The 23,056-nt window shown below is 41.0% G+C and overlaps 1 protein-coding gene across 6 annotated transcripts in view; it reads right to left on the bottom strand.

The window, feature by feature from the left end:
* GTF2I (general transcription factor IIi) overlaps positions 1–23,056 on the bottom strand; it is a 114,619-nt gene that overhangs the window by 4,341 nt on the left and 87,222 nt on the right. For all 6 annotated transcript variants that reach the window (XM_044747621.2, XM_044747624.2, XM_044747622.2 and 3 more), the window contains 12 exons: positions 18,851–18,922; positions 17,695–17,878; positions 17,001–17,059; positions 16,543–16,617; positions 8,388–8,489; positions 8,218–8,283; positions 7,705–7,888; positions 5,918–5,976; positions 5,451–5,531; positions 4,892–4,975; positions 4,356–4,539; positions 2,585–2,613 (listed from right to left, as the gene is read on the bottom strand). In XM_044747621.2, coding sequence (XP_044603556.1) covers positions 2,585–2,613; positions 4,356–4,539; positions 4,892–4,975; positions 5,451–5,531; positions 5,918–5,976; positions 7,705–7,888; positions 8,218–8,283; positions 8,388–8,489; positions 16,543–16,617; positions 17,001–17,059; positions 17,695–17,878; positions 18,851–18,922 — 1,179 coding nt within the window. The remainder of the gene's footprint in view (positions 1–2,584; positions 2,614–4,355; positions 4,540–4,891; positions 4,976–5,450; positions 5,532–5,917; positions 5,977–7,704; positions 7,889–8,217; positions 8,284–8,387; positions 8,490–16,542; positions 16,618–17,000; positions 17,060–17,694; positions 17,879–18,850; positions 18,923–23,056) is intronic.

Below are 23,056 nucleotides of genomic sequence, written 5' to 3'. Positions count from 1 at the left end.
CATATATACAATGGAATACTACTCAGCTGCAAAACAGAACAAAATCATTCCATTTGCAATAACATGGATGGACCTTGAGAGAATTATGTTGAGTGAAATAAGCCAGCGAGAGAAAGATAATCTGTGTATGACTCCACTCATATGAGGAATTTAAAATTACGGACTAAGAACAGTTTAGTGGGTACCAGGGGAAAGGTGGGGTGGGGGGTGGGCACAAAGGGTGAAGTGGTGCACCTACAACATGACTGACAAACATTAATGTACAACTGAAATTTCACAAGATTGTAACCTATCAATAACTCAATAAAAAAAAAGATAAAAAAAAAATGAGAGATCACCTTATACCCATCAGAATGGCTATAATTAACAGGACAAGAAATAACAAGTGCTGGAGAGGGTGTGGAGAGAAGGGAACTCTCATACACTGCTGGTGGGAGTGCAAACTGCTGCAGCCACTATGGAAAACAGTATGGAGTATCCTCAGAAAGTTAAGAATAGAAATACCACAGGATCCAGCTATTCCACTGCTGGGTATTTATCCAAAGAACATGAAAACACAAATGCATAAAGATACATGCACCCCTATGTTCACTGCAGCCTTACTCACAATAGCCAAGACTTGGAAGCAACCCAAGTGCCCATCAAGGGACGAAAGGATAAAGAGAGTGTGGTATATACACACAATGGAATATGACTCGGCCATAAGAAATGATGAAATCCGGCTATTTGTGACAACATGGATGGACCTTGAGGGTATTATGCTAAGCGAAATAAGTCAGAGGGAGAAAGTCAAATACTGTATGATCTCACTCATAAGCAGAAGATAAGAACAACAACAAACAAGAACATAGAGACAGAGATGGGGGAGAGGGGAGGGGGAGGGTGAAAGGGGTGATTCACGTATGTGTGGAGATGGATTGTAACTGGTCTTTGGGTGGTGAACATGATGTAATCTATACAGAATTCAAAATGTAATGATGTAGAACTGAAATTCATATAATGTTATAGACCAATGTTACCTCAATTTAAAAAGTTTTAAACGAAAAGAACTTTAAAAACATAATAATGATTGCCATAAAATCCTATTATAGACTACTACACAAAGATGAGAACAAAACTGAACATTTTAAACATAAAGTAAGGGGGCAGGGAGGCTTAAAATATAATGTTCCTTGAAACTGAAATTACACAGGAGACAGAAGAATTGGGATTAATAAAAAAAATACTCACAGAAAAAAATTATCATGGGATTTCTTAAATAACAAAGTTCCTTGGTGTGATTAAAGGTAAATGTCACAAAGATGACTCAAAATCCGTGAAGCAAGGTACACCTCTCTTCCATGACTGACATCACCAGATATTAACACACTTGGCCAAGACCAACAGTATACTAAAAACAGAATCTTTGAAAAAAGAACTCCTGGTTTTGGGGATACAAGCAAACCAATAAATTTTATGATAAAGTAAAACTCAAAACTTACAAGCAGAAGAGAGTAACCAAATCCATGACACAAAGAGCAAGATCAAAGAACAAGGTCAACAGTGCGAGCAGCATGGAGCAAGTCTAAGAACCGCATGATTTCTCAGGCCAGGGAGGCAAACCAACGCAACAGGGCTCTGCTGCTCAACGGTCACTTAACACTCCTGAACACGGGATCAAAAAGGCCTACGCTCCCCAGTGAGTAAACTGCAGACGTGAACACTCACTGCGATGGGTTTTCCCTAGGCAGAATAATAATACCAACTGGAAAAAAGAGTGAAATGCTAACGGTATTAGAAAAGGATAATTCCCGTTTTTGAAAATTTTTAATAATAAAGTGAACAGAACAGCATAAAACATACTATGTTTTGCTAAAAACACTATTTAAAATGATCTGAACATCTGGGAACTGGAAGAACACTTACATTTTCTCATGCAACAATATCTTAGAGCCCAATGCGTGCCAGACACTATGCTTCAGTATGAACAGAAGAAGGCTAGATCACATAAAAGGCCCACTTACTCCAGCACAGAAATGATCACACAATAATAGCGAAAGTAAGAATAGTAGTACTAACAACAAACACAGATTGTATTTACTGAGAACATACTATAGCGCAGGCATTGTTCTAGGTTAGGAGATCAATAAACCTTTATGTCAAAAGCCACTTAGCAAATATTTCAGGGTTGCAGGTCACAGTCTTTTTTCCAACTTCTCCACTCCACCATCAGCAAATGGCCTGGCAGTGTTCTTCTAATAAAACTTTATTTAAAACGCAGGCAGGAACTTGCTGATCTCTGTTTCAGATGCTTGACTAATGAGTCACTTGAAATCTTCTAAAACTCCCCAAATGGGTACTAACATCCTTACCGTTTTATGCACGAGTAACCTGAGATAAAAAGAAGCTAAGCAACTTGTCCAATCTTACATCTAGAAAATGCCTGGCGCTCTACATTGAAGCTCAAACAATGGCTTTGCATGGTTACTGCCCGAGGTGAAGTGAAACAGCACACTCTGTGAACTAAGTGTGTGTGTGCATGCCCCCCACAACCTCGCACATCCCAGAAAGGAAGAAAAACAAAAAGACTTCATGAAATACTCACGGTTATTAATCACAAGTCCTGGAAATGGTCTAAAGAGAGAAATAACAGTTTATTTTTACTCTACAAGAATCAACATGTATATTCAGTTTACTCAACTAATAATTAGCCCATGCATTTATATATTATCCACTACTTTTTAATCTTCTACCTTTTAATCTACAGATAGATAACATAGATACATGAATAACTATTATGAAACATTATTAGAAAATGTTGCACTAAAGATGGTGGGAAAACAAAAAATAAGACCAAAGAAAAGGGAACAGAGCAATTCTAGTGAATTGGTCTAATGGAAGATGGCTTTCCTCCAGGCCCCTGGGGAATGAGGTGGAGGTGGGACAAAAATACACGATTTTTAGGGAAAGGGAGAAGACGAGTGAGGAGAAAAAGCCTAGGGAGGGTGATACATCTGCTATTTCTGAGAGCCAGTCCTAAGTGATTTATACTAGCAACAGTGGGAACCTGACCATGAACTGACTGGGTAGATTTAGAGATAGCTAAGATTTTGGGAGTTGGAAGAGAAGACTGAAGACATCTTGAGACTTCTGCTTCGGTGGATGAAAAAGAGGACAGTTATTGAATACTTACTGTGACGAGCACATACTAACAAATCTAATTCTCATAATGCTGTTGGGGGTAGGTATAAGCACCATTCCCACCCTGTGGATAAGGAGCTGAGGTTCTTAAAGGAAACAATTACAGTTCCACTGTGCAGCGAAGACAACAGAAGTAACTTGGCTGACATGAGATCAAACCCCTGTCTGACCTGAAGTCCGTGATGAGGCCTAAGGCAGAGGCTGGCCAAATTTTCTGTAAAGGGCTGGAGAGTAAGGACTTTAGGCTTTGCAGATCATACTGTTTCTGTCCCAACTATTCAGTTTCACCACGGGAACATGAGAGCAGCCATAGATAAAATGTAAACAAACGGATGTGACTGTGTTTTAATAAGACTTTATAAAAACAGGGGGCAGGCTGGATTAGGACCTCAGGGCATGGTTTGCCAACTCTTTGACTTAAAATCTGGAGAATTGGAAGTCAGCTCCGGGAGGAGAGAATCTAACGGCACAATAACACAAGTACAGTTTCCCCCCTTTTGTGTAGGGGATACATTCCAAGACCCCTAGTGGATGCCTGAAACCGTGGATAGTACCAAACCCTACAGAGACTACATTTTTCCTACACACACATCCCTAAGATAAAGTTTAATTCATGAATTAGGCACAGTAAGAGATTCACAACAATAACTTCTCTTTGGCATATCCAAATGGCCAGCATCACGACTCTTGTGCTTTGAGGCCACTATTAAGTAAAATAAGGGTGACTTGAATACAAACACTGCAATACAGCAACAAGGATCTGATAATGGAGACGGCTACTAAGTGACTAAGGGGTGGGTAGGGTACACAGCCTGGATCCGCTGGACAAAGGGATGAGTCACCTCCTGGGTGGGATGGAGCAGAAGGGCACAAGAGTTTATCACACGACTCAGAATGGCATGCATTGAAAATTTACGAATGGTTTATTTCTGGAATCTCCCATTTAATATTTTTAGACTATGGGTAGCTAATATTTTTGGACCGTTGACCACGGGTAATTACAACATAGTTGTAATGCGAAAAGCGGAAAGTGAAACCACAGATAATGGGGGACTCTTCATTTCATCACCCGGTAAACTTGATTCTTTAACTACATTTGACTGCATACTGCAAGACGACTTAGCCTCATGATCTATAGATTCATTCTTATGATCAAGCAGGGGACTCTCACTTACCTGATGACTGTGAATTTAATGAACTCAGCAGAATCTAAGATCCTTCTCATGGAGCTGATTTCCAGGTAACTGGGGGCTTTGAATGACACTCCAGGAGGCATGCCATCAACCACCACACAGCCAGGGTTGATTGTGATTTTCCTGTAGGGAACCTTCACAGGGAAACCCATACCAATAGCTTCACCTATAATGAGACAAACAGCATGAAAGCAAGATTAACCTTGTACCTTAGCAAGCGTTAAAAAGCACATGACCAACATTTATTTTAAGTTGTCTCCACTGTTAACTAAGGTCTTTGTATGCTTCAAAAAACCTTACATTTAATTTTATTCACTCTGATATTGACCATGATAAACAGTATAATACATTTAATGCTTTCTTATTAAAGAACTTTAGTAAAACCAAAATACTTCTTTTTAAATTTCATTTCCTTTTATATAAGAAGATTACAACTATGTGAGCACAACCTACTGTTAAAATCTTAAACAAAATTCCCTTGCTTATTGCAAGCTGTACTATGCAAATACAAAACCCACCAAATTTCCGACTGAAGAGGTCATTAACTTGTTCTCTTAGTTGTCTAGCCTTTTCAACTTTGGACAGTCTTTCATTATCGTCATCTAAAAAAGTTAAGAGAAAATTCATAATTTAATAATGCAATTTCAATTCCAACTAAATTTTTGGGTGCTCTGTGCAACTCACTTTATGTTTTTAGAACATTTAAGTATTTTTAAACTAATGAAGATTGAAATAATTTAACCACACAATTTAACGATAATACCAAATTGAAAATGCTACAACTTCATTCCTGCTATAAAGAGCTTTACTTGCTCTTATATACAGATATTTTTAAACAACACACTAGGCGTCTGGGTGGTCAACAGACTTCAGCTCATGCCCAGTCCAGGAAGTGCCTGGCGTTGTGCAGACATAAACCGACAAGGTGAGGTTTGTGGTTCGCAGTTTTGGCAGGGCTGGGCAGAGGGCGGTGCCGCGCAGTGTGCTTGACGTCCTTGAAGGACTAGAGCAAACGCCAGCACTGTGTCACTAAAGTGAAAAAACTCCGCAAACGTGATAAAGGCAGAGAAATCGTACCTGGAATTGTCACCTGAATGATGTTAAGATCTTCAACACCTGATGCAGTAGTATTAACATTGGGCGATGAATTTATTTTTCCTTAAAATAGAAACTTAAGATTAAAACCTATACAAAATGTAATTAAATCTTCTCTAATAATGTGCTTATAATTCAGACTACAAAAGACAGCATTTTAACCCAGCTTTATTCAAGGTTCGCTCCTTTTCATGGAATGTTTTATCAATCCATGATATTAAGCTTCCGGAAAAGACTGTTTTTCACTTTTTTCTCTTTCTTGTGGTGCTTAAGACAGCATTAGACACATAGAGATTCTCAACTATTAAAGAACTAAAAAGTGTAAACCAGTCACAACCACAAGTTTCAATGAGCTTTCCTGCTTTTATCTCAATAGCTGTTTTTCATTTTCTAGCCACTGCTGGAAACTGAGTTGCTGACAGTGTGTCTTCTGTAGCAAGGACACCTACTTGGAGGGCTCTTAGAGGAGGAGGTGCTCTCCTTAATTGCCGTCTCAAACATTTCGGGCCTGAAATCAAGAGAAAACAGCATGTGTGCCAATAATCTAATAGTACGACATTAAAAATTAAAAAGCAAAATATCTAAAACACTAGTAATTTTCTGTAAATATACGTTTGATTCTTAGTAATGGAAAAATGGAAATAACATGGTTATGTCATGTCAAGGAACATACAAAAAGACTAATTATGATTGTGATCATAACACACACCCCTGCCCTATCTAGCTTAAACAGCTTCTGCCCATGGTTTCAACAGATCCTGGAAAGATTCAGCGCTGGACGTGAGAAGGGAAACAGGAAGCACTCCACATGCAGGTAGCAGGGGAACACAAGAGGGTGTGAAAACTTGAGCACAAGAGCCTTTCTGAGGAAGCAGAAGCAGAGGCCTTGGTCTCTACGAACCTGGCCAAAAGAACAAAAGGTGGCCATTATGCTTGCCAACACCAGCACTGATTATGTGACATGACAGCTTTCTAGGCGACTCAAAAGTAAGTGTTTATAAAACCTAAAATCGGGGGCTGGCCCCGTGGCCGAGTGCTTAGGTTCACGCACTCTGCTTTGGCGGCCCAGGGTTTTTGACGGTTCAACTCCTGGGCGTGGACATGGCACCGCTCATCAAGCCATGCTGAGGCAGCGTCCCACATGCCACAACTAGAAGGACCCACAACTAAAAATACACAACTGTGTACCTGGGGGCTTTGGGAGAAAAAGGAAAAATAAAATCTTTTAAAAAAAGAAAAAAAACCTATCATTTATTTCAGATAATTTCTGGGCATCAATATGTATTCTTGATTCTAATTATTCCCATCTATTTCAATTGTATTAGCCCAATTCATGGATCTCCAAGCAAACAGGAGAGAAATTTAAAATATTCTGTAAGCTGGAGAATAAAAGGGCTTTAAAAAACTAAGCCACCGAGTAGATTCCAGCAGCACCAACCATTAAAAATATAACTGTGAGGGGCTGGCCCCGGGGCCAAGTGGTTAAGTTCAGGCACTCCACTGCAGGTGGCCCAGTGTTTCGTTGGTTCGAATCCTGGGCGCGGACATGGCACTGCTCATCAAACCACGCTGAGGCAGCATCCCACATGCCCCAACTAGAAGGAGCCACAATGAAGAATATACAACTATGTACCGGGGTGGTTTGGGGAGAAAAAGGAAAAAATAAAATCTGTAAAAAACCCCCCAAAAAACAAGAAACAACTGTGCATAGATTTAACAGAATCAAGTTGTTATCCCCCTGGAAGTGAGGGCCCTCCTTCCCTCTTTCAACCAATTATGGAAAATTCAAAACATACGCAGCTTTAAAAAATTTTTTTTTTAAAACTATGGAGGAATTTTTTGGTTTTGTTTTTGTGTGTGTGTGAGGAAGACTGGCCCTGAGCTAACATCTGTTGCCAATCTTCCCCCTTTTCTTCTTCTTTTTCCCCAAAGCCCCAGCACATAGTTGTACATCCTAATTGTAAGTCCTAGTTCTTCTATGTGGGACACTGCCACAGCATGGCTTGATGTGTAGGTCTTCAGCAGGATCCGAACCAGTGAACCATGGGCCGCCAAAGCAAAGCGTGTGAACTTAACCAGTGTCACCAGGCCAGCCTCCAGAAAACATATACAGCTTAAAGAACTTTTACGACTCTAGGGCTAATTTGGCCCTGCCGCTAAGGTGAATCCATGTACTCATCTCCCAGTGTCAACAGTATCAAGTGATGGCCAATCTCATGTCATCTAATTTCCCTACTTTTTAATGATGAACTTAATTTTGGCTTTGTTTCTAAGTATCTTCTCCAGTCTTGGAATGCCAAAAGTAGATGGTCGTCGGAACGGCACACCCTCAGGTAAGCCTTCCACATAAAAGTCTTCCGGGAAAGATTCAAACAATGCAAATGGCACTTTCACAGCTTGTTTAAGGCCAAGAGCTTCACCTGCAAAACACACATGTACATTTCTCTTATTTCTCACACTTTTAACCTTTTAAATTAAACCTTTTCTAAAAATGCAGTCTAAATTACATTTTGCAGCAACTAAAACCAAACTCATTTTTTAAAAATCATATTAATTTTCATTTTAGAAAAATGTCTTCAATTTCTCAGTGCTCAGAAACGTGGGAAAAATTATGAAATTCATGCCTGCAGAACCCACGTACTTCCGATGATAGTAATATTTAAATGCTGAACATTTCACTCTGTTCAAATTCTTCTAGTTTAAAAAAGCTGCCTTGTATTTTAATAATAATGTGTCAAAATAAACTTACCGCATTTTTCATTGAAAAGATTTTCAACTTTCTGTTTTAGGTCCGTGATTTTGGCATTCCAGGCCTCTGCATGTAAAAAAAACAAGATATTACATAGCAAAATAAAGTATTTTTTATTAATTCCTTTTATTTAAAATGATGAAATCAAGAGAAACAAAACGCATATTTACCAAAGGAAAACTCCCTCCCTCGAGGCTTGAAGGGAACATTAGAACCATTAGTCTGGGTAGGGGTTCGAACAGCTGAGGTTTGAGGGTTGTTGTTATTAGGGCCTAAAGAAGGATTAAAAAAAAAACCAATCAACACATCTATATTCAGTCATGCTCAATGCTGCTTCTGCTGTCTCTGGGATGTGCTCTTCAAGTCCAGCGAGCGCAGGAGAACAAAGGCCAGTTCAAACAGAGCACAGGCACTCCGCAAGGAAAAGGGCAGTGCTGCCCAGCTCCACAGACCTCCACCCACTGCTGTTCTTCCATCCCTACAGTCAGACGTCTTCCCCCAAAAAACACAATTTGCCTTCCGGCAATCTGAGTTACTTTAATTCACTGAATGCTTCATCATGCCCTTTTGGCACCATCTAATTTTTGGTCCCCTGTTTGCAGATAGGTTTTGTGTTCATCCTCAAACATAAGCACAACTTCAGGTGCAATGGTCTTATGTCCCTGTGAAGCTTTCCTGTGGACTCTAGCTGACTCTGATATATCCTTTCTTTGAATTCTCATTTTTTTATTTTATTTTACTATTATTTTTTTTTTCTTAGGAAGATTAGGCCTGAGCTAATATCTGCTGCCAATTCTCCTCTTTTTGCTGAGGAAGCCTGGCCCTGAGCTAACATCCGTGCCCATCTTCCTCTACTTTATATGTGGGACACCTGTCACAGCATGGCCCACCAAACGGCGTCATGTCTGCACCTTGGATCCGAACCGGCGAACCCCGGGTCATTGAAGCAGAACATGCGAACTCAACGGCTGCGCCACCAGGCTGGCCCTCTTTGAATCCTTAATATCACTTAGAAACAATGTTACAGGTAATCAGTTGTTTTCACTAAATGACAATGAATGTTAGTTTCGGTTATTCTTATAAATCCCAGGCCCTGACTCCTCTTTACGTAGGGTCATCTAATACTTAAACAGTATTAATCCAAAGCCAGCCAACGATTTTTTAAAAATAAAGAGCCAAAATAATGGAAAAATAAGAAGAAATTAAGTTTCTTTAAGTTTTCTCTGGAAAAGAACCAACATTCTAGACATACATCCTGAAACTGAATTTCCCAATTTGCAGAAATGTTTGTATAGACTCCAGGCTTTCACCTAAATTACTCTTGTACCGAGTTATCTACTTCCTATGCCTATCTTGACACAAAAGACTTTTGCTTGATGAACAATTTCTGCATTAATACTACTAACAGCTAAAAGTACATACCAGTCACAGTACCAAGCACATTATGTGCTGTTACCTAATTTAGTTTTCATAGGCATCGTTATCATTTCCACTTTACCGATGGAGAAACTGAATCACAGGGGTTATGTAACTTGCAGTCCATCACACACCTGGTAAGTGGTGGAGTTGGGCTAGCAAGTTTCAGAGTCTGGCTCCTCAGTCTTCACCACTATACTCTCTCTCTAACGTACTTGTGATACCGACCCTGATATCAGTTTCCCAACATTAAACCCAGCATACATGGGGTTAAAACCAAAATACCCATTCCTTGCTTACTCTCTGGCTTCCTGGCTCCAGAATCCACTATTCTCCATGGAGACAGACACCATCAAGGACAAGCACCTGGACTATCTCCTCCCACAAAGAGATATGGGCTGGTGGGAAAGCTGCTGACCAGCAAGGTCACAGGCTTCCTCCTCTCTGCAAGTGTCTCAAGGCCAACGACAGGCTGGTGGGAAAGCTCCGACCAGCAAGGCCATATGCTCCCCCTCCCCTACCTAAAACCCAAATAAAAACCCTTCCTTTTAGCTTTTCGGGGAGTTTGGGATTTCAGCGTTAGCTGCCCTCTCTCCTTGCTCAGCGCTGTGCAAAAATAAAGTTCCTACTTTCTTCCACCACCCCCGGTGTCAGAGATTGGCTTGCTGCACAACGGGTGAGCGAACCCACTTCAGGTTCGGTAACACTTGTGGACAGGAATTTCACAAATCATTTCCCAGATCTAAGCAATGGAGGGCAAATACAAAGAATGCATTCGGCCACTCCTATCCTCCTTACTTAGCCCGGATATGGCCTCAAAATCTTTAAGAGTATTTAGAGGCATCTGGTGGGAATGGTGGATGAAGATCAAATTTATGTCATTCCCTATAAAATGTCAAGAGTCAATATTCCAGTGGCTGGCCCCATGGCCGAGTGGTTAAGTTCACGCGCTCCGCTGCAGGCGGCCCAGTGTTTCGTTGGTTCGAATCCTGGGCGCGGACATGGCACTGCTCATCAAGCCACGCTGGGGCAGTGTCCCACATGCCACAACTAGAAGGATCCACAACGAATAATATGCATCTATGTACCGGGGGGCTTTGGGGAGAAAAAGGAAAAAAATAAAATCTTTAAAAAAAAAAAAAAAAAGAGTCAATATTCCAGTCTGTAATTATTTCAAAACTCCTAAATAAGAAAGTATTGTGATGAAAGCAAAATGTTTCTGGACCAGCTGGCTCAAGCAGCCTGGTTTACCTGGTAGGATAACTATACAGAGGAAATCAGTACCTTCCATAACCACAGTTCTCTAACAGGCTACTGAGGCCATCCAACTAAGATGCTGCATGCTCACCAAGCAACCTTTTAATAGCAACAGGGCAAGACAGGAAGAAACTTGTGATCAGCTGACAGAATTGAGTTGACTGAAATATCGAGTAATTATTCTAAACCAATAAATTGGCATTCTAGCATAACTTCAGTGAATTGACACTATACACTCACTAGAATAGCCAAATTAAAAAGAACGACAATACCAAGTACTGCGAGGATGTGTAGCAACTGGAATTCTTACAGTCCTGGCAGGAGAGTAAAATGATGCAACCACTTTGGCAAACTGTTGGGCAGTTTCTCAGAAAGTTAACAACCCAGCAATTCCTCTCCTAAATATCTACTCAAGAGAAGGAAAGCATATGCCACACCTTAAACACAAACGTTCACAGCGTCTTTATTAGGCAAAGACTGGAAATAAACCCAAATATCCATCAACAAATGTATAAACAAAATGTGGAAAATCTGTACAATGGAGTAAATACTCAGCAATAAAAAAGAAATACTGAAAATATGCAACAAGTATAAACCCAAATATATTCTGCTAAGCAAAAGAGGCAAACCATAAAATAACAGATACAGCATGATTCCAATCATATGAAATTCTAGAACAGGCTAAAGTATTCCATGGTGACAGAAAGTGAATCAACGGCAGCCTGTGGCCAGGCCTGGGAGGGACTGACTGCTGACGAGCATGGGGGGAACACTTTAGGGCAATGGAGATATTCTGTGTCAACTACACGGGTGGCACAAACATTTTTCAGAACTCCAACTGTACGATTAAAATGAGGGTATTTTCTCACGTATAAATTATACTGTGTATAAATGTAATACATCTGATATTTAAAGTAATTAAAAATTCCATTTATAAGCCTAAAAATACCTCCTTCCTATCACTAAACCCTTGACAAAAAGTTCCTGAACCTGGACACAAGTCTTTACTACTTAGTCACCTTGAAATACAAATATTTTACAGTATTTTAACAAATAGAAATTAAATTCAGAGTCCATTTATAGCACTGGTTAAGTAACAGAAAGCTACTGTGGGACAAGGTCCTCTATTTATGGCACAGTGTCAAAACCATTTTTCACAAACCCATCACTGACCTAAACCTTTTTCTTTTGAATCAGAAACAAAAAATACAAAGTAAAAGTGTGCAAAGTGAGGATTTAACACCAAGATGGCATTGTTTCAATTCAGAAACACAATATCTGGTGTAATAAATGGGTTTATTACCCAACCTAAAGAGCATTCCTATCTTGCCTCCCTTGCTGATTCCACTCCAAAGCAGGAAAAGCTAAATATGTGAACATCCATATGAAATCATTCTAGTTAATACGTTTGTGTTTAAAAAATAAAATCTTCCCAAAAAACACACAAAACATAGAATTAAAAACATGTCCACACAAAAACTGGTACATGAATGTTCATAGTAGCTTTATTCATAGTGCCCAGAAAGTGGAAACAACCCAAATGGCCATCAACTGGTGAATGCATAAACAAATGCCATATATCCACACAACAGAATATTATTAATCAATAAAAAGGATGGGGGCTGGCCCAGTGGTGCAGCGGTTAAGTGCACACATTCTGCTTTGGCGGCCCGGGGTTCGCAGGTTTGGATCCTGGGTGCGGACATGGTACTGCTTGGCACGCCATGCTGTGGTAGGCATCCCACATATAAAATAAGTAGAGGAAGATGGGCACAGATGTTAGCTCAGGGCTAGTCTTCCTCAAAAAAAAAAAAAATTAAAAAAATTAAAAAATTAAAAGGATGGACACTCATTAGGATGGTTATTACCTAAATAACAGAAAGTAACAAGCGGTGGTGAGGATGTGGAGAAATCCGAACCCTTGGTGCATTGCTGATGGGAACGTAAAATCAGAGTGGCTGTGGAAAAATGGCACAGCAGTTTCTCAACAATTAAACACAGACTAACCATACGATCCAGTAATTCCACCTCTGGGTACATAACCAAAAGGACTGAAAGCAGGGACTGGAACAGCTGTTTGAATATCTAAGTTCATAGGAACATTATTCCCAATTGTCAAAAGGGAGCTGCCACCGGCTGGGTGGAGGGGCAAAATGAATGTGGAGTTGGTGTTTACCAGGCGGAGTTTCAGTGGGGAAGACGAAGTAGTTCTGGAGGTGAGTGGTAGTTATGATTGCACAACAATTGGGAGTATACCAATGTCACCGAATGGAACACTTAAAAAGAGTTAAAACATTAAATTTTATGTCTACTTAACTACAATTTTTAAAAAGGGGAGGAGTACCCCTACATACTATAACATAGATGAACCTGGAAATATTATGCTAAATAAACAAAGTCAGTCACAAAGGATCGTATAGTGTATGATTCTACTTATAAGAAATGTTCAAAACAGGCACATCCACAGAGACAAAAAAGCAGGTAGTGGTTGCCAGTGGCTGCAAGGAGGGGGAGAAGGGGAGCAAGTGCTAATGGGTATGCACTGTTTTTCTGGATGATGAAAATTCTGGAATTAGACAGTACTGAGGGTTGCACAACCTTATGAATGTACTAAAGCTACTGAATTATATATTTTAAAATGGGGAATTTTATCATATGTGAATTATACCTCAATTTAAAAAGAGCATATATGGGGGCCAGCTCCATGGCCGAGGTTAAGCTCGTGTGCTCCGCTTCAGCAGCCCAGGGATCCTGGGCATGGACATGGCATGCTCATCAGGCCATGCTGAGGCGGCGTGCCACATAGCACAACTAGAAGGACCCACAACTAAAATATACAACTATGTACTGGGGGGCTTTGGGAGAAAAAGGAAAAATAAAATCTAAAAAAAAAAAGAGTGTGTAAGTTAAGTCCTATTCTCACTCAGATACACTAACTGGAGCAGAGAGCTGGGGTTTAGATCCAAACACTGTGGCATCAGAGCCTGTGTTTTATCATCATTTCTAATTCTCCACCCCCGCAACCAAGAGACTTAAGCAAAAAACTCCAAGGGGATCCTAGAAAGGCTCCTTGCTTTTGCGGACAATGGGTCCAGATAAGGCCGACGTTACATCTCCTCTATGCCCTGCGTTGAACGTAGACACAGTGCACAGGAGCTTGACCTGGTACATGAAGGAAGCGCCAGGAGGAAACAGAGAAGCCAGTCTTATTATTTTTGAGCTACTGAAGATAAGCTACCTTCGTAATTTTTTTTATGTAAGAAAAACAGACATCTATTTGTAAAATAACAAATTGTACTCTTCTGTTTCTTGGCTACAACAGAATACAGGCCTAAATTTGTATTTGCTAACCTTCCTTCTATAGGCCTAATCATTTTAACTCATTACATTAACTCTTCATTTCTCTGTTTTCCTAACATCTAATTGATAACCATGAGTTTACTTATACTTCGTAAGATTTAATAAGCTCAATGGATGAAGTTTAAAAATACAAGTCAGAGTAACTTCCAGAAGTATGTCCCTAATGTGCCAACTGACCATCATGAACTAACCTGGTTTTGAGAAATGTGCTGTTTCTAATACTCAACTGTGTAGTGCCTGTAAAAATGGTGGCTATTAACTGGTTGTTTCATCTCCCCCCACCTTTCATATTTAATACCCACAGATTAATTTATTTGAGATCAAGACACCAACCTATACACAATTTAACTTTATATAAAATAGAAGAAGGAAAAAAAGTTTAGGAACTTGAATGACTTTTCCTGGATGGTGTCCTCTGTGTACGTAAGGTCAAAGCCTTTCTCAATGTCCGGGATGTTTTAAAATGAGACAGCTTGTAACTCTACCACGGCTCCTTGCCTCAGCAGTCTCTCCTTTTTTTTTTTTTTTTTTTTAAGATTGGCACCTGAGCTGACAACTGTTGCCAATCTTTCTTCTCCCCCTTCTTCTTCCCCTAAAAGTCCCCCAGTATATAGTTGTATTTTCTAGTTGTGAGTGTCTCTGGTTGTGCTATACAGGAGGCTGCCTTAGCATGGCCTGAGTGCTGCCACATCCACGTCCAGGATCTGAACTGGTGAAACTCTGCGCCCCCGAAGCGGAGCACGCAAACTTAACCACTCGGCCACAGGGCCAGCCCCAGCAGTCTCTCCTTTTTTGAGGTATACAATGTTCTCTTATGCCACCCTTACTACTACTGCAGAATCCATGGCTGCATCATAAAATACCTTTTCAACCTCCTAACCTAAGCACTGTTATTCAACTGCATGACTGCCTGTCATCTCACCATCCCACCTTTCCTTCTCAACTGAACTCTGTTTTCCTTGTGACCTCTAATCTCACAACCCTAGTGAAGTTTTGGGGCCACTACTTCTTTAATGGTTTTCCCTATCAATGTACGAAATGAAGGCAGCATGGATCAATCATTTCAATACAACCGCTACGACCGCAGAACCAGCTAGCTCCAGGACTTCTTGCCAGATACCTTAAAAGTTCCTGAGACAGTAAGTAAAGATGCAAAACTACGCTCCCTAAAACAGATTATTTGTCATCACTCAAACTGTTCCTCTATTTAATCAGCACTTTTGCTCATGCTATGCCTATGCCCTCTCTCTGTCTGGAGAAATTGTACTCTTCCAGCAAAGTCTAATTTAAATGTAATCTCTGTGAAGCCTCTATCAGCCTTTTATGCAGTATTACTGTTCACACTGTTGAAATCTTTACGGATTCAGGCTCAGGTGTCTGGTCCTCAGTGTCTGTGTCTTTCTACTGCAAGTAACACCACGTGCACTTTACTTCGTATTTGGGAGCTCCTTCAGGAACATACAGCACCTTGTGGATTAGAGGGCTCTTCCTCAGATGTTATCCCAAAGGAGGAAAGTAAAGGACTGAATACATTTTAATTGACTTCCTGGAAATTCTGAACAGAAATGACTAAACTGGTGTATGATATCCATAAATTGCATAAGGATGCCTGCTACCTTGCATGCGAGAAAGCAGGTTCTCTGTGAGTAACAAGATAACTAAATGGAGACTGAGGCTCCACTTAATGTCAGTACTGCAAATTCTTAATACAAAACTTGAGGCTACATGACAACAAAGAATTATCTAAATGAAGTTATCCTTTCCCTTTGCATTAATGAAGAGATGGAAGGAAATACTCATACCTAACGGATTCAGGATTGCCTGTAATATTGTATGACGTACTCCAATAATGTGAACCTGAAAAGATGAGATCCCACAGACCCACAGGAGTGGAGAGAAGGAAGTTAACTTGAAGATGTAGCAGAAACTAGTTTAATCCAAGGTACTACTGTTTAAACCATCCCTAAACTTCCCTTCCTGAAAAGAATAGAAAAGAAGGAGATGAGAAAAACCCCACATGTCCCTCTCTGCACCCTTACTTTACTATCAGAAAAGAAAACCATTTCAGGGCTTTTCCTGCAGTTTACAATATGCTCCAAGAACATCATGTTGACTGTTCTGAAAATTTCAGTTGCAAACATGCAGGAATTTAGCTTCATCACAGGGAGTTATCCACAACTAAAACAAATTTTATTAAAATTCATTTGCATAAAAATAGACAAAAAAGTGAAGAATCCTATCTAGCCAGTGAACTGGAAAACCAACAGAAAACTACCACAGTGGGGGCCTTACCTTCCACAGTGACCTCAATTTCGGGAACTTTTGCGTTACTCCCAGGGCTCCGGGGCCTTTTCGGGGACTGCAAGGCTGTAGAGCAAGCGCAGAATTCTTTTTGAGTATTATAAAAAAACCCAGAAGGGGATGCGCTATAGAAGCAGAGTATTAAAATTCATACAGTTTGGCTCTTTTCAAAGAAACCTGAAGAATTAAACTGGTAGTGTAATCCTCCACATGAGTCTCAACAAAGCTGTGGAAACATGAATGGAGGAGGATTGCAAACATGAAACCTTCAATGAAATGTTAAAAAAAAAAAAAGTCCCGTTGAATAAAATACCTTAAAAAGCAAAGGAACTAACTGAAAGCCTCAAAAAGACACTGGTCAATGAATGATTTAGTATGATTTATTTAACAGTGATAAAGAATGTTTCAATGTGCTGAAATATAAAAAAAGAGTATATATAATTTCTTACCTTTAGTGTTTATTTTACTAGCCATTCCAGGAGGCAAGTAGGAAATAACGAGTTCAGGTCTAGAGAGAAAACCAGGACACGTTACAGTAGCCAGTATAATACTCGTCTTCACAGTTAAAAATGATCATGACCAACGCTTTCTATAAAGGCACTCACTCTGTAATGCAACAATAATTTGTCATTATCGACAAAAACTCGCTTTTCCTTCCCACAACTGTTAAGGGATTTTCTAAAGCGTAAGTGACTTCCAACATGAAAATAAAAATTGACAAACACTAATTTAGTTTCTTCAACTACTGAAATTCTACGGATATGTAAATAAGAAACTTAACCAGTGAAATTCAGTTGCCTGTCCACAAGTTTAACCAGGAATAACAGAGCAGATAAAAATCAGCCTTTTTATGTTCCATTCAAGTATTGAGGAATACTAAGAGATGGCAGTGTCTCTGACCAACTTCAGCACCACCAGCACTGTGAGGCAGGGGTTACAATCCTACTTGTGCTGATGAAGAAAAGCACGTGCAGGTAAAGGATGTGGGAGGCAATGGATAGTGCCAGGACTGTAGCTCAGAGCTACGCTTTTCCATCACGGACTCCAAAGCCTTAGCCATCATCTGCAGCTAGGAAAATATTTAATATACATATAACTTTATTGTTTTAATTCCAGAAATGACTACCGGCAAACAGAACTTACTTTTTAACAACAAACTTGATTTTGTTGCTCCCACGGACAATTCTTTCAAGTCGTGGAATTCCAAACCAGGTGGGGCTTCGAAAGGGAATTCCCTCTGGCAAGCCTTCTACATAAAGGAACTCGGGATTTGATTCAAACACAGGGTATGGTACTTTCACTGCCTCTGTGAGTCCAAGAGCTTGAGCTGAAAGTATAAGAGAACATAACTTGTGGAAGGTAAAATTTGAGACATTCTTTTATTTTTGTCTGCATTCTCTTTCCTTCTTTCTTATTGAGGTGTAACTGACATATAACATATTAGTTTCAGGTATACAACATAATGATTCGATATTTGTATATCTTGTGAAATGATCACCACAGTAAGTCTAATCAATATCTGGGTATTTTCAAATACGTTACGCAAAAGTTCCCTAAAATCTAACAATCTCCACTTAATATTGGAAGCGTTTTACTTAGTATATAGTGCAAAGTTGAAGAATAAGCCTAAAAAATAAGTACTTTTAAGAGGAACCTTTTAACACTTCAAATCAAAAAAAGTTACATTATTAGAGAAAATTATCTCTGTGCTCTGGGCAGAAATGAACCATGGCCATTCCACAGTGGAATGGCACCTACCCAGCCTTGTGTTATGTAAATTCAAGTTTGCCATTTAATAGATAAGAGGTGCGTATGATGCCTCGAGATTAGAGGCAGAGTGTTTAAGCTTCCTGATCTAGGACTCGTCAACAACAGCTAGGAAAATGACGCGTGGGAACGCCCCAGGAACTCTGCTATCACTCCTACTCCTTACTTCCTTCTCCATGACAGACACACCCCATCAACTGAAACACTCTTGCTGAATCTCCTCAGAATCCTTCTCAAGACAGCGCTCCAGGAAACCACTGTCAACAAATCTAAGTTGAAACAAATGATGAAACCCATTTGCCATATGTGTTAACCAGATCAGAAGTACAGACAGTGCAAGTGAGATTCACCCCAACTCCTCCCTTTTCCTCCCATTCTGACACATGAGAAAACTGAATCCAACAGACATAAAGTAAGACCCCGACTCTGACCTTCCCTCTGGAGGTCCTGAACTGCTATCGTTCATTCAGAACACTGCCTTTCAATTATATTTTTAAATGAAGACATAACATAATCACTGTCTTTTACTTACCAAATTTCAAATTAAAAATCTCTTCCACTTGCTTCCGTAGCTTGGTAATTCTGACATTCCAATCTTCTTTGACTAGAATGCAAAAGTAAATCTAATTAACAATGTTCCTTACTGGTGCTCACACAAAATTAGATTGAATGCTCTTCTTTCAAGTGATGTTCTTTTTTTAAAAAAATTGAGATATAGTTGACATATAACACTGTATTAGTTTTAGGCATACAATCCAGTGATGCTCACAGTTAAATTTTGTTTAAAAACAAAAACCTTGGGGTCTTAAGGAAAAGAATTACTTCCTGGAGTTGTCAAATATCAGAAAAACTGCAGGGAGACAGAATTCAAATTTAAGTTCACGCTGTAAATGAAGAACTTGTTCACAAGAAAGAGTGGTTTTTAAACGGCCCCAAGATTGCGGAGTGAGTAGTCTTCTTTGTCTCTCCCCCTTCAAATCTACAACTAATTGGACACTCACCGGTTCACAAAGGATATCCAGATAACATCTCAAGATGCCTGAGAGACCCGTGCTGCTATACATCGGAAGGCGGACGGACTTCCCCCAGGGAGGAGGTGGAGATAGGTGAAAACTCTCCGACCCCAGACCCCCGGACAGCCTAGTACCTGCAAGAGGCTCTCTTCCAGCAGACTCCCCCACAGCATCACCACGCACCAAGGGCGGGAGTGTGCACTCACCGGCAGAACGACGGTGGAAACAGGTGACAACAGCCCTACCTAAGACCCCGCGATTACACCTAAGCCCAGGGGGAAACTCCAGGGTCCTGCAGCCGCCAGCAGGGAAAGCCTCTGCTCGCCATTAGCAGGGAGGCATCGCCCAACATTCAGAACACCAGGAAGCTCCCAGGGAGCAGATTCCCAGACAGGGCATCAGCCCGCCAGCTGCTGCCGGGCCCATGGACTCTGGCTGTGCACAGGAGGGTGAAAGAGGCACCCAGACTTCCCATGGACGTGCTTGGGGGGCTGGGTGGAGCTCCATGGCCTGGCTCTGCGGCACAGGGGGAAACTCCAGGCTCCCACACCGCCAGCAAGGAAAGCCTCTGCTCGTCATTACCAGAGAGGCCCTGCCCAGCATTCAGAACGCCAGGAAGCTCCCAAAGAGCAGAATTCCCTGCAAGGCAGCAGCCCACCAGCCACCGCCAGGCCCACGGACTCTTGCTGTGTCCCAGACGGGGCAAGGGGCTCCCAGAGATTCCATGGGAGTGGTTTGGGGCTGCGTGGAGCTCCAGTGGAACGGCTATGTGGCCCAGGGGGGAACTCCAGGTTCCCACAGCAGCCTCAGCAAAAGCCTCTGCACGGCACTAGTGAAGAGGTCCCGACCGGCAATCACAAGGCTGTAAGGCCCTGGGACAAAAGTAGCACAGCTATGTGAACTAACCACAGGCTGCAGAAGATACCCATAGCTCTGCTGGGACCTATAGTGGACAAGTGTGATCTTGTCGGCTATGACAGGAACAGAGCTGCGATTATAGGTGATCCTGCTCCTGGGTGCTGGGAAAGCCCATAACACCGCTCCAGACCCCAACGAGGGAGCACGTCTAGGTGGTCTGCAACAGTAGGCACCAGCAGCCTGAGGATCCCTTGTGATAGCCCCCACAACTGACGAGGGACCCCACCGGACCACTGTGACTACGAGGAGGGGCCCAGGTCCAGTCAGTAACAGCTGACAGGGTTCCTGGTTGATGCAGTCTAAACAGCTGTTCCCCCCCACACCAGCTGCAACAAGTGGAAGCAGCAACTAAACTCTATCTCTATGCGGAGGCACACATCCACGCCATCAAGCAATATGAAAAAATACATTAAATCTCCAGAACAGAAAGAAAATGATAAGTACCCAGAAAACAACCCCAAAGAGAATGAAATCTATAACCTAAATGAGGATGATTTCAAAATAGCCATTATTAAAAAACTCATGAGTTAAAAGAGAATTCAGATAGACAACTCAATGAGTTCAGGAGCTATGTCACAAAAGAGCTTGATACTATAAAGAAGAACCAATCAGAAATACTGAGGATGAAGAACACAATGGAGGAGATTAAGAAAAATCTGGACTCTCTGAACAGTGGGTTGATAATATGGAGGACAGAATTAGCAATTTGGAGGATAGGAATATAGAAATGCTGCAGACAGAGGAGGAGAGAGAACTAAGACTAAAAAGAAATGAAAAAGTTCTCCGAGAATTATCCAACTCAATTAGGAGATGCAACATAAGGGTCATAGGTATACCAGAGGGAGAAGAGAAGGAGAAGGGGGCAGAAGGCCTGTTCAAAGAAATAATGGCTGAGAACTTTCCAAACCTGGGAAGAAAGATGGAACTTCATGTGACAGAAGCCAATAGATCTCCAAACTTTATCAATGTAAGAAAACCAACCCCAAGGCATATAGTAGTGAAGCTAGCAAAAGTCAACGACAAAGAGAAAATACTGCAGCCAGGCAGAAGAAAATAACCTACAAAGGAACCCCCATAAGGCTATCAGCACATTTCTCAGGAGAGACCTTAGAGGCTAGAAGAGATTGGAATGAAATATTCAGAACTCTGAAGGACAAAAACCTGCAGCCAAGAATACTCTACCCAGCGAAAACATCCTTCAAATACGATGGAGAAATAAAAACTTTCCCAGATAAAAGTTAAGGGAGTTCATTGCCACAAGACCTACTCTTCAAGAAATGCTCAGGAAGAACCTCATTCCTGAAAAATCAAAAAAAGGAAAGGGGCTACAAAATCCAGAACAAAGGAGATAAGCAGAAGGACAATAACATAAAGTAGCAGCTCTCCATCAGAACAGGTTAGCAAAAGTTAAATAAAACGTTAAACGCCCCCAGGCCTCCTACCCCAGGTTCCACAAGAACGGCTTCACTTGCAACACATTCCTTGTCCCATCTAACAGACATGTGCCTACAGACCCACACAAAGCATGACTGCACTAATCACAGCAGGAAACAAACGTCAAAGGGATTAGGGAGATGTCACTCAACACTATGCACATCCACAATCCAGTTCGTTTCCTTACCCCTTATTTTTAAGACAACCACCTCCTATCCAATGTAACAGGAAAGTAAACTAAAATAAATGACACGCAGGATGTACCTACTTGGACAGATATGGTCAGGACCTGTTTGGTGGAGACACTGGGGCCTGACTGGAGGTACGCAGGATAAGGAAAGGAGCGGGAGGGAGTAAGAGGACAGCAGAGCGAGTGCAGGAATCACACGAAGTGTGTGATTCACTGTGTTTGCTGACATAGGTGGTGAGAAATGCCGGAGAAGTTCTGAAAATACTGCTCATGCCTGGTGGCCTCAGAAAATCTTTTAACATTTCTTTTACTAGAAAAGTACTTTAAAACTTTTACTTTAAAAGAAAACCTAGCATCTCAAGGGTTTAATATGGAAGCTCAACCATTCAACCACAGGAAGTCAGTCTGGTATAAATCAAATCTGCATTATTCCTATAAAGAGCTTCTGTCAACTTGCTGCTCTGCCTCTCCTCTGCCTCCCCTGCACTTGTTTCTCTGTCTTTGCTACTCCAATACAAGATCTCTGCTCCATTCCTCCCAAGAACCAAGGAACACCTCCCCACTTCTTCCCCTTCAAAGCTCAATGACCTGGCTAGCGCTACAACTTTCTCACATGTGACACACAGATCTTTTACACAATTAAGGGCAGTATACCCACAGTGTGTTTAAGCACACAACTGTTACCTATTCCCATGTCACAGCAAGAACCAAGTAGACGTCTCTGAGGGCAATGACTAACAAATTCTTTTGTCAAGTGGTCTATGACTTGAATTGGCCTAGCACAACACTGATGACTGGCTCTTTGGTAAATCGAGTAATGCTTTGTTGGAATGAAGAATGACAACCGTTAATTCTTTCCAAGGTCTCCTATGAATGATAGAAGACCAAATGTTGTTAACAATTGGGAGAATCCAGATTCTTTTGATATTAGGCCATTAAACTCTATGCTAGAAGACAGCAGATCAAGAATTGCAGAGACTATTACTCAGTCTTTGGACTAATTTCTATGGTGCTTGTATATTCTTTCAAAGATACACGTTTAACATTCTGTTTGCAACCACTATTAGAATTGTCCCTAATAAAAGCAGTGATCACATTAATCACAAGCTTGAATTTGAGGTCTGTCTTGAGAAATGAAGACTCATACACAGACTTCCATTATATTCAGACTAATCTACCATAT

Source organism: Equus asinus, chromosome 14, assembly GCF_041296235.1.
Source record: "Equus asinus isolate D_3611 breed Donkey chromosome 14, EquAss-T2T_v2, whole genome shotgun sequence".
NCBI classification, from domain to species: domain Eukaryota; kingdom Metazoa; phylum Chordata; class Mammalia; order Perissodactyla; family Equidae; genus Equus; species Equus asinus.
This window is presented reverse-complemented; position numbering and strand designations above follow the sequence as displayed.